The 11887-nt window shown below is 43.6% G+C and overlaps 1 protein-coding gene across 1 annotated transcript; it reads left to right on the forward strand.

Annotated features, from left to right (window-relative positions):
- The first annotated feature begins 7226 nt into the window (after positions 1–7226).
- sox21b (SRY-box transcription factor 21b) lies at positions 7227–11048 on the forward strand. Its single transcript, XM_035173649.2, has 2 exons — positions 7227–8390; positions 8549–11048. Exon 2 carries the CDS (start codon positions 8567–8569, stop codon positions 9305–9307), a length of 741 nt encoding a protein of 246 aa, XP_035029540.1. The 5' UTR covers positions 7227–8390; positions 8549–8566; the 3' UTR covers positions 9308–11048.
- Positions 11049–11887: the final 839 nt, after the last annotated feature.

Below are 11887 nucleotides of genomic sequence, written 5' to 3' on the forward strand. Positions count from 1 at the left end.
AATTGATGGCAGGCTGGAGGAAAAAGAGATACTCCTAGATAATGTGGACACAGTTTTCATTTCTTGTCACCCAATTAAACTGCAATTATCCCAAGTGCAGGAGAGGAGCAAAGTGGAAAGAATGGCCAAAGAATGGGGGAGCGGGGCTCCCTGGGACACTCTCTACCAGACACATTAGCCCAGATTTGCTCCGTCCTGATAAAAGAGACTCATTTCTTACACTTGACAGTGCACAGCGAGTGGCAGACCAGCTGCATCCTGGGGTTCAGAGAAGAATGCCTGCACGATGTTTGTGCCATGCCTCAAAAAGAAGAAAAAAGATCAAAATGTATACAGGTTGTCGCCCTATTAAAGCAGCGTGGTGTTTGTGTGGTGCTCCATGTGTCTTTAGCTGAGTACATCAAGGTTTTATCCCTTAATAGCCCATATAGGTTTTTTATATTATTATTATGCTAATGCCCTACATTGTCACAGGGAACAAAAGTGCATATTCCGCGAAACCTTTGTGATCATTGACCAGTGTAAGAACCCTGGAGTTGACTACACGGGAACCTTCAAACAAAACCTTTAGCATATCCAAAAGTGCTTTGACCGGGGGCTTGTGTGCACCTACTGTTCCTTAAAAGAATCGACTGCTGCTTTGAAAAAAAAGAGGACGCTTCCTCTGTGAATTGTTTGCCTCCAGATGAATTAGGGCTGCGGGTGAAACCCTTTCCCCCTGGCACAGAATCTAAGAAGTAAATTAATGTCTTTTGTAATTACTGTTCCTCTCTGTAATTATCACACGGGACAATTTATGGATTAACATATTGATTTCACTTGACCCTTGGCGAGGCTTAATTTGGACAGAGGAGATACTTTTGGCTTGTGCTGCCAAACGCAAACAGCCCCCGGGGCCCCTGCTGGAGCTCGGCTCTTTAGGCGTGTCACAGCAAATGTCCCACGGGAGGGTGATCTGACTCTCGCAGGGTCCTGGCCTTTGGGTTATAGCTATCTCTCTAGTGTGCAGCTCTGCGTAGGTATTGATTTGAGCCAAACTGCACAAGTGAAAAACTGAGCCGAGCGTTCGTTAAGAGTAATTCATTAATCTTCACGCAGGCGATTAGTGCTTTGAAGTGTTTAATTTTGAAAAGCCGTGTTCCCTTGGTTTACTATCCCTCCCCTCTCAGGCTGTTTAGATAAACACTGCGAGTAAACAGATTAGCTGAAAAATTGTTAGGCAAACATCTCCACACACAGGCTGTCTGCTTTGGAATGCTGATAAGTGTAACCCTTCTGCAATGGCATCTAATGATGCTTAGCACAGGTATCAGCGGCGGGTGTGTAAAGCATTGCTGACTATGGATGGGGGATACTCTGTCAAAATATGATCAATATTTCCTATAAGTGCCTTTCGCCGCTCTGCATGAGTAATGGCCTGATTAAGTGAGCGACACGAGAGAGGCCAGTGTGAGCGCGGCCTCTCCTACTGCGGTGTCCATCAAATAATGAGATCACCTGAGACAGCCACCGTCAGACCCCCCCACCTCCACCACCTCCACCTCCACCTCAGCGAACAGGACGTGCTGACAGGACACTTGCCCTCCCATTGATCATATTGTCATTCAAACCGGCGCTTATAGGAGGACACGCACGTCCACGCCCGAGCGCGGCACGGTCCAGGATGCAGTGCGACCATCACCAGTCCTTCTCCGTCTGCAAAATGAACTCATCCAGTTGTTGGAATGGACACATGTCTTGTCCCCCGAGGTGTGTAAGACAACACTGCCGCAAACTGCAGCGACGAGCCATCTGCAGGAACTCAGTCATTTCACTCTTTTCAGAAGTGTAGGACTTTTTCTTTTTTTTTGTCCTCTCTCAATTACATGGTTATTATCCTGGTCAGTTAATCTCCTCACATAAGATTGATTTCTCTTTTCAGCCTGCGTTGGAGTGCCTCTGTCAGAATGAGCCCAGGCCATGGGAACCATAGAGCTCCAATGCATCCTCACAATTTTCCCATTTGATGGAGGTCACAGTCACTATAAGGCTGTTTCTTTGACATACTGATGAGTAGAGGCACAAAGGCCCTTTCATTGTTACAAGTGATGGAGAAGAGCAGGGGCCGCTCGCACAATGCATGACAGGAAAAGATGCAGGATGGCGATTGTGACATACAAATGCAAACGCACACTCTGTATTGTCAGACAATTATACGCTCGGAAAATAAAAAACCAAGTGGCAGGAGAGGTGCGATCATTCTTTTGTCCTGTCAGCAAGTCAAAGAACGTCAACATTTTATTTATTTCCCTTTATCTCAAAGGTTTTTCGGAAAACTCTATGAAAGTTAATTAATATCGCTTCCATAGATCTCATTTCACTTGTTGCAATTGGACATACTCCTCACCACACATCATTTCACAACATTTAAAGTCACGTTCTCTGAAAGAAAGAAGTAATTTTATTTATGCTTTTGCCTTGGCTGTTTCATCCGACAATGGGCGACGATTTCTGCGGAGGAGAAAAAAAAAAAGAAATCACAAAGGTCACCTTTAATAGCAGAGCTGTGAATAATTTGAGTTTGATTTTTATCATATTTAACTTTCACTTGTCATTTTTGCAGACGTGTGTCTACAAAAGACTGAATCTGAATAAATCTTGACCTTTCATCTCAACTTTTCAGCGCATTCACCAGCGTTCATTCAGCCCAGATGAACACAAATCCATAGATTCACTGCTTCATTTCCTATTCATAACGCCGCGGAAACTTGCGAGAAGGGTTAAAGGTGGTTAATAAGCTGGAAGCACTATACTGTCAACTTTTATGCAAGTGTCTTTCCTGTTGTGCAGTGTTAAAGATGAACAAGTCACCCTCTGGATTGTTTCCCCCCCCTCTTTCTCTCAAGGACGATGGCACACTATGAAAAGCCCAAATAGCATGTTACTGCCCTGCCATGGGTTCAAGGAGATTGGATCACTTTTTGTTTGTGGAGCAGCCTCAATTCAGCCTCCACATAAAGAGCGGGAGACTGGGAGAGGACTGAGAGAGAGCAGTCTTTGTGGGGGTTGAAGGGAAGGGGTGGATAAAAAAATTGCCTTGGTGCATCAGTTTTCTCTGATCCCAACTGCAACTATAAATGTATCTGAGATGAGCTATCTGTTGCAGGCTGTGCCACAAGCAGGCCTTTTCTTCCCTCTGTCCCTGTGATGAGTTAGCAGGACCTGGAGTGATAAAGCTGATAGAAGGGCCGCTATCAGGTGGCAGTCTGGGTAATTACAACTCTCTATTTGGGGGCTTTGCAGCGATGCTGCGGCGATAAGGGGAATATAATGAGGAAGAAAGGCTAGCGATAATGTATCTGCTAAATGGTTCAAAATAGTCTATCATGGGAAAAGTCATCTCAGCGCCTGGAGGAAAACAAGTATCTGTGGATTTGAACCACAGGACTCGTGCAACGGAGAAGATGCGGCAGGTTTAAGCTAAACACACACGCCCCGTGGGGGGTAGCGGCAGTCAGAGTTCAAAAATCAGACTTCTGCACAGGGTAGGGTAGGTCGTTTTTTTCCCTCTTCTTTTCTTTAATGATCCAGGGAGTCGTGTGATTGCAGCTGCTATTTTGTTTGCCCCTCGGGGTCTGGAGATATTCTGCAGTGTGAGATTACACATAATACTTTGACAAGCGGCGGTTTAAAGATGAAGGTCTTATCAACCTCACGGACTCCACATCCTTCTGTGTAGCCATTCTCCCTCCATAATGTGCTTTCAAAGTTTGTTGTATCTGTCAGTTCAGGTCCTCCAAGATCGAACTGACAATCACTCCTCTTTCCTCCCTCTTCACCATCATTCAAGCATTGACACACGCACACACACACACACACACACACACACACACACACACACACACACACACACACACACACACACACACACACACACACACACACACACACACACACACACACACACACACACACACACACACACACACACACACACACACTCTCTCACACTCCTCAGGGCCATTTGCCTGTTCCAGGCCCCAGTCTTTAATACACACTCCAGTGTGTTCTATCTTGTATGGCTGTTTTATTGTGAATCACAGATTCCCTCACTAGGGATCATGACCACTATCAATAGTATTTTGACTAATGTGATTAAGTTAATACTGCGCTCTATGAGGGGATTATTTCTCAATTCCTCTTGATATGCGTAATATTTAGGTTGTGGTTGAGTAAATATTTTGGTTCTTCACCAAAATAATTCCCACTGAGACAAAGACGTGAAAGTCTGCCCTAAGGAGCAATAAAGACTGTATAATTAGAGCGATTAAAGAACTGCACAACTCATTTGGCACTTATTGAATATATTTTCAGAACACAACGTTCAAAATAGGTCACATCTTTAAACCACAAAAACAAATATTAACTTTATTCACATTAATTATGTATTTATTCAGACATTCTGTGTGACTCATTTGAAGTGGCGCTGAAGTCGGGCATTGTCTCCTCACCAATCCGATCATTACATTGCCTTGCACTTAAGCATATTTTCTACATATTGTGGGAGCTCTAAAGAAACCTCATTAGACAAAATGACTTCTAATCTAAATGCAATCATCTTTAAATAGTAATCAATTGGATCCCTTGCAACGCTAAACTGTTTGTCATTAGCACTTTATCAAAGGCTCACTTAAGATAAGATCCTGCAGCTAATGGTGTGTGATAGTGACACATTGACTTTCAATATACCCTCCACATCATGCAGTGAACACTTGTGTCCTTCAGCTTATATTACATGTTTGCTTTGCTGGAAAAAATTCATTCACATCTATTTTATTTTTATTTTTATTTCCTTATTGAAAAATCTCTTTATTAAATGAATTTCTTTGTCCTCATCATCCGCGACTGGAGTCTATTTATATAAATAGGCAACGTGATGAAAGAGAGTTAACAGAAAGTGTACAGTGATTGTAAAAGAAAGTACATTATATTTATTCCCCCTTACATCTCCAGCGTTATATCAGTCATGCTTTTAAATAGGGCTTCAGCTAAATTAATGAAATATTTCGTCCCACATTTGTGCTGCTTATCTGCGGAGTAAATCCTTAATCAGGAGATCATCTGGAAAAAGTGGAGCAATTGGCACGAGCATTAGTGGAAATTACCAGATGGAAACCGAGAGGACTTTCGACTGTGGAGGTGCGTCTGCCTTATTGGGCCCCGGCCTCCGTGCGTGAGAGCAGCCGAGCTGAAAAAGGGGAAGAAAAAAAAAAGAATAAGAAGGGAGGAAGATCCTGGCAGAGCTGTGATCAGACAAGCTGAAAAGGAAACCACATCAGGTACACAATCAGGACCCCTCCCTCTCCCTTTCTTCAGACCTCCTCGGTAATGAGCAAACTTTCATGTGGCAGTAAATACTCTCCACTCTGTGGGGTTTGAAGTGGCAAACAGCAGATATTGTTGTTTACCCATGCTCACAAGGAAAAGCCATCTGATAGCAGGAGGTCAACCTGTGTTCCCTTGAAATCAATTTACTTTAAAACTTGACTCCCCTCCCACCACTTCCAACGGGAGAATAACACTGAACACCTCATAAAGAAAGAGGAGGTGAAGTAGACATCCTGCAATATTCTTTATAGACGGGGCCTCTTTATACAAACTGGGATTATCCAGGGATCCTCATCAACCCTCTCCATAATTTGTTTCTGCTTTATCCCAGAGTTATGTGGAGTGCTGGGGAGCGAATAAACTGTTTGGTGCTGCTATCATGAAGATTCTTGCACCTCCAGGGGCTCCTATTTCAGAGTGATGGCTTTAGCACTTTGGAGTGAACTGTGTGCGATCTCTGCCGGGGTATAGGAATATGTCCCCGTGGGCTTGTTGTTGCTGCTGTCTGCCTTCTATTTGCATGATATTTTTCTATTCAGTCTTATCAACCGTGTGCTGTGAGGTGGGAGTGCTGGCTCCGTCTCAGAGGCTGGACTCAGGTTTTATCGGCAGGTAATTCTCCCACTCTCACTAACTCATCTTGAATTATTTAAGTGTTATTTTCAACACCCAGGCATCTGTAAAAAAAAAGAAAAAGAAAAGAGGGGGCAACACAGACAGGAGGTGTTACTATTATTATTATTACATTAATATTATTTGAGTCTAATCTCAGCTAAATTACTAAATTGGATAAATTAATGTTTTCTCTCCCTGCAAATTTATTTTTGCAATAAATACAACGAATCTTGACATTTTTTTTATGAGTAGGAAATGCACTGGGTGGATTCACCTCCTGTTCATGCTGCAGCCTCAACTACAGGCCCAGGCATCATCATCATCATGTAATAGCCTCAAACACATGTTAATAAAAAACACACTGAGGCAGAAGGTGAGACAGTGAGAAGATGTGATAAAAAAATTTTACTCAATAAAAATAATAGAACAGGGAAAGTGATACGAAATTAAGAAATACCCCAAATAGGCCAGTTTAGATTCTGGCATGTGCGCAAAATTACGCACCTGTGACGGTCCACTCCAGATATGAACTTTTTCGCCGTAACTTATTCACATAATTCACGGCACATATATATATATATATTTTTCTCCCCCCAGGTTTGTGTCATGAGAGGCAGATGCTCCTGCGGAGTGAGAGCACGGAGCGCGTCATTGCAGGAATGTTATCGAGGGGAATGACAAGCCGACAAAGAGGCGCGCACGGTGTCGAGAGATGCTGCGGCTGCAGAGTTTATACAGGCTGCAGCAGCAGGTCTGTCTGTTTTTCTCCATGGCGTGGATCATCCTCACCTTGTCAGGTACTTGAGACAAAAGAATGGTGCCTCACTCAGACAGCTTTATTTTTAAGTTCACAGAAAGAAAAAAAATCCACATTAAACGGGACATTTACGCGCAGCAGGAATTAAGGGCGCTGTTGGAAATTACGCACAATTTCAGTGGAATTGGTCGTCACTCAACTTACACCCCACGTTATTGGGCCTATTATTTATCCAACGTTTATTATTATTCATAATAATAATAATAACTCCATGTTGTGTAAACTCTCCCTAAATAGGCTGAACTGTTAAATAAAAAAGAACAACAGTGCATGAATTGAATTTGACATCCATTTGTATCGACCTACAGCCTAATTCCTCATTTATGATATTGTTCCATGCAGCCTCCTCTCTTATTTCTTTCTTTCTTTTTTTTCCATACACATGCACTGTATATAATTATGTACAACGGGGAAGGTGCGAGAACAAACCACTTAAACCTACAATTTACTCAACAAGTCCTGCAGATAGCTGTAATTGCTTAGTTGAATATTCGACAACCTAATTCCAGTTGTCGATTCGCTGCCCTTGGGAAGGTCCTTTGAAGTGAAAGTGAAAAGGGGGGATTTCAGGAAAGTAATTAATTTCCACCGCGCGCGATTAGAAACACTTCAGACCTCCTCAGCATTTTAGTATTTACGCCAAAATGCCACAATATCTAGAAAATTAAAGAAGACGTTCCTTTACTTTTTCTTGTCTCTCTCTTTCACACACACAAACACACACACTCTCCACTTTTTTTCTTTCTTCCCAATGGCAGTGCCACCCATGGGGAAGGGAAGGGACAGAAGTGACAGCAGCCGATTCAAGCCTGTGAGATTGTCAATTAAACAAATGGAACAGAGAGGAAGTGGTGATTAGGCGTGTAATGACAAGTGTTTTTTTAATAATAAGAGGGGGGGAAAAGAAAGAGGGGGCAACTGCTTTTTAAGAGTTAGATGACTCAGATTCCATCCATGCACCCTGACTGTGCTGCAGCCACCTTCATAAGATGTGTGTGTTAAAGAGGCTCATTCCCTCCTTCATCCATGTGAAGAAGAGCAATTGAATTTTTTTTTTTTAGAAAAAGGCCTAATTCCATTTTGACACGTTCCTCATTAGAATAAACAATAATCCACCAAATTAGACCAATGAGCTCAGGCGGCAGGCGAGGTCACCACTCCGAGTTCAAACGCCCTTAATAAAGATATATAATAATAATAATGAAGAGGTGCCTTTTCTTTTCGAACTCGGGGTGGGATTTGAGGGAGAGAGAAAAAAAAAAAAATCGCTCAACACTGGGATGCGCGTCCTGCTGCTGTTGCGCATGCGCCACCGGCACTTTCACTACCTGCCACACAAATCCTCGTATTTCACATGGGGCGAGCGGGAGTTGTCATCCACTTGCGTAAACGCTGCTGCTGTTGACAGTCTCAGGCGACAGGACCGTGTGTTTTCTCCCTCCCTCCACCCCGCTTTGCTAAAGGCGCACAGGCTTTCGCTGATGGATGCCACCATGGAGCAGAAAACATAAGCTGAGCGCACGCAAGGACGCAGCCACTTGTACTTTTCAGTAGATTGTACAACGGAGGGATGAGGAACTGAACTCTTTCAGTAAGTATAGGCGAAACGCGAGCTGTGGTTGTTGTGGATTGTGGAGTGAATTTGAATGAGCGTCCAGAACTTTTGTTTGGGATTTGCTGTGCGTAAAGTTGTTTAGTCTTTGGGTTTCTTTTATTTTAAACTGCGTTTTTGTCTTTTTTTTTTTCTAGAATCGCTTTTGTGCCAACATGTCTAAACCAATGGATCACGTCAAACGCCCGATGAACGCTTTCATGGTCTGGTCCAGAGCCCAGCGCAGGAAGATGGCCCAGGAGAACCCCAAAATGCACAACTCCGAGATCAGCAAACGACTGGGAGCGGAGTGGAAACTTCTCACCGAGTCCGAGAAGAGGCCGTTCATCGACGAAGCCAAGCGGCTGCGAGCGATGCACATGAAGGAGCATCCAGACTACAAATACAGACCGAGACGGAAGCCCAAGACTCTGATGAAGAAAGATAAGTTTTCCTTCCCCATGCCCTACAACCTCGGGGAGCACGACGCGCTCAAAGTGAGCGGGCTTTCCATGGGAGCGCTTTCCGACTCCGTCATGGGGCACGCGGACAAGGCGGCGGCGGCTGCTGCGGCCGCGGCGGCGAGGGTCTTCTTCAACCCGTCCATGTCCGCGAACCCTTACTCCTTTTTCGACCTGGGATCCAAGATGTCAGAGCTTTCCCAGCCTTCCTTTCAGTACGCGTCCCCGCTGGGCTACCCGCCGGGAGCCGCCGCGGCGTTCGCCGGGAGTGTAGGTGGCGGGACGCACGCCCACACTCACTCACACCCGTCCCCTGGAAACCCGGGCTACATGATCCCCTGTAACTGTTCGGCCTGGCCCTCAGCGGGACTCCAGCCGCCCTTAGCGTACATTCTGCTCCCCGGGATGGGGAAACCTCAACTTGAACCGTACCCGGCGTACGCTGCGGCGTTATGATAGGGCCAGTTTGGACTTCTATAAGAAATTCATTCAAACAAAAAAGTTATCCATGCAAGAGTTTTATTATGCATGCACAAACTTGTACATGTGATGAAGTGCTCGTCGTCTCAGATATCACATGTGTATGTACATTGATTAACGCCTTTATCTAAGGTAATGCTTATTTAGAGAACTCTCTAATCTATTATTACGCAGCCGTCCCCCTGTGTGCGCGCAGAGGGAGGACTGGAGGATGGCACACACACACACACACACACGGCACACGTTGGAGAGGAAGGGGCATCAGAACAATTTGTGAAAACTCATTTTGAAAGGTGGTCGATTTCTACCGTTTTTTTTTGTTTTTGTTTTTGTTTTTGCAAGTTGCACCTGCTTGAGCCCGTTGGAACCGAGGGCTGCAGCCTGTAGCCTCCAATGACACTGTCAATCACGGGACCACCGCGTTTCCTCTCAGATGTCATGTTGTAGGGGTCTAATTCATGGATCAAGGAGGATTGTCACAACACCACCGCTCCATCCTCTCTCTTGAGTGACTGTAAATGTGTACAGATAAAAATGACTCTAGTTTATTTGCCGTTATAGGCTTAGTGTTTGAGACATAGGGCCAGGAAACCTAGAAATCCGGTGTATATTTTGAGTTTTTAAACCGTTTTATAGATGTCTGTAATATTTATTGTTTAGTGGAATCTATGGTGAACCCAGACCTTTTCTTTTTTCTTTTTTTTTCTAAAGAGGACAATACCAGTTCTGTAATATTTGCACATGAGACGGATGTAATTTATTTTGAAGGTGGTATTCAATTTCCAGTGCATTGCAAACTTTCGGGTTTAAAGAAAAGTACAAACATTTTAAAAATGCAAATGGGAGTTTAGCCTTCTCAATTTTATTTTTTTCTTGATCCCTCACTCTACAACTCCTGGTATCGTGTGCAGGAGGAGGAGAAGAAGAAGAAGACGAAGAAGAAGAAGAAGAAAAACATTTTTATCTAACTCTTATGGAATTTGTATGTTTTTTTGTGTTTTCTTTAACCTCCGTTCTGTACTTCAAACCTATTGCTACTGTTCACTTGTTGAGCAAAAAAAGGACTACACAATAAAGCGTCTTCGGATTGATAAAAAAACAAAAAACGGAAGGGGATCGCAGGCTGTAGTTCTTGGTGAGATGAACAAGATTGTTATCTTTTCTCTTTCTCTGCTCCTCGGTCCAGGTGAAGTGTAAGGTATCCTCCAAAGGCCGCTTTTGTCCGCGCTGTGAATGGCATCACTTGTGGTGGTGGGTGGGTGGTGGTGGGGGGGAGGAAATCTAAATCAGCCCATTGTAATCAAGAGCCAAAAAAAAAAAAAAAACCCCTTATTTATCACAATTTTAATCGTGAATGGGGGAAGATAAAACTCTTGAGCTTTCGCTTCCCAGGAAAAAAAAGGAGAGGAAGAAAGAGGGAGTACGAGAGAGAGAGAGAGAGAGAGAGAGAGAGGGATGGAGAGAGGGATGCTTTTGCTGCAGAACACTCGTCTTTGGGGCTTTAAAAAACAACCTGTGCGCTCCCAAGTCGGCACAAAAAAAAAGCGCATTTACTTGGCCTATAATTAAAAATGCTCACCTGTCCTGAGGGGGTGCACGCCCTCACGTGCACGACAGGTGCATGGTGTGTGTGTGTGTGTGTGTTGCTGCGTGCACGTTGACTTTCACCACCATTAGATCTCTCGCGTAATGCGCGTTATTTAAGAACGTTCTCCTTCTCCTCCCTCCTAGATTACACTGAGAGATTAATTCATAAGGATCAGAGCGATTATGCAAAACTAATTTGGACAGTCCAGGGATAATTATCTCCGTCACGGTTAATTACACCCTTTCACCGCTATGTTCTCCATTGTGTCGCCCCGATCACTTCTCTCCACGGAACTTCCTTCTTATTGGGCCCCGAAAATAACGCGCAAGTGACCTTTAGTGCGATTTATTTACAGCCTCATGGAAGTAAAAAAAAAATAAAAAATAAAAAAAACTGGTGGTATTTACACTTCATTTTCTAATATTCAAAAAAATGTTAAGGTTATTTTTCTTTCAGTAATTTTTGTTTTTACGTTAATTCAAATCCTTGGTGTATTTTTGTTTTGTTGAGCCAGAAAATGAAATGGATTTGTGTTAAATTAAAAAAACAAAAAAAACAAAATCCAGATTGTTGAAATGAATTCTAGGTGTCATGAAAGGGGGTGAATCCAGCCTGTGTCTGATTAAAACACAGAGCTCTGCATAAAAGAACTTGCATTATGAGTTCAGTGGCCATTTCTTTCTCTTTCTTTTGGCCCTTTTTTTTTATTATATTTTCTTTTTCCTTGAGGAGAAAGGAAAAAGAAGAGAAAGGAGGTGGGGTGGGTGGGTTGGTTGAGGGGGATGCTGAAAGAACTTTTTTTCAACTCTGGGAGCGTTTAGACGGTCGAGGAGTTTTTGTCTGGGAACAAAACGTGGGTTGGGAGGTTTTGTGAGAGTGTTGTTTGTTGAAGTGGAGCTCAGCAAAAGCGGCTGCTTTCCCTCATTGTGATGAAAGCAATCAGTGGTATTTGGAAAACTGTTAGCATT

This window comes from Hippoglossus stenolepis, chromosome 13, assembly GCF_022539355.2.
Source record: "Hippoglossus stenolepis isolate QCI-W04-F060 chromosome 13, HSTE1.2, whole genome shotgun sequence".
In the NCBI taxonomy this organism is placed as follows: domain Eukaryota; kingdom Metazoa; phylum Chordata; class Actinopteri; order Pleuronectiformes; family Pleuronectidae; genus Hippoglossus; species Hippoglossus stenolepis.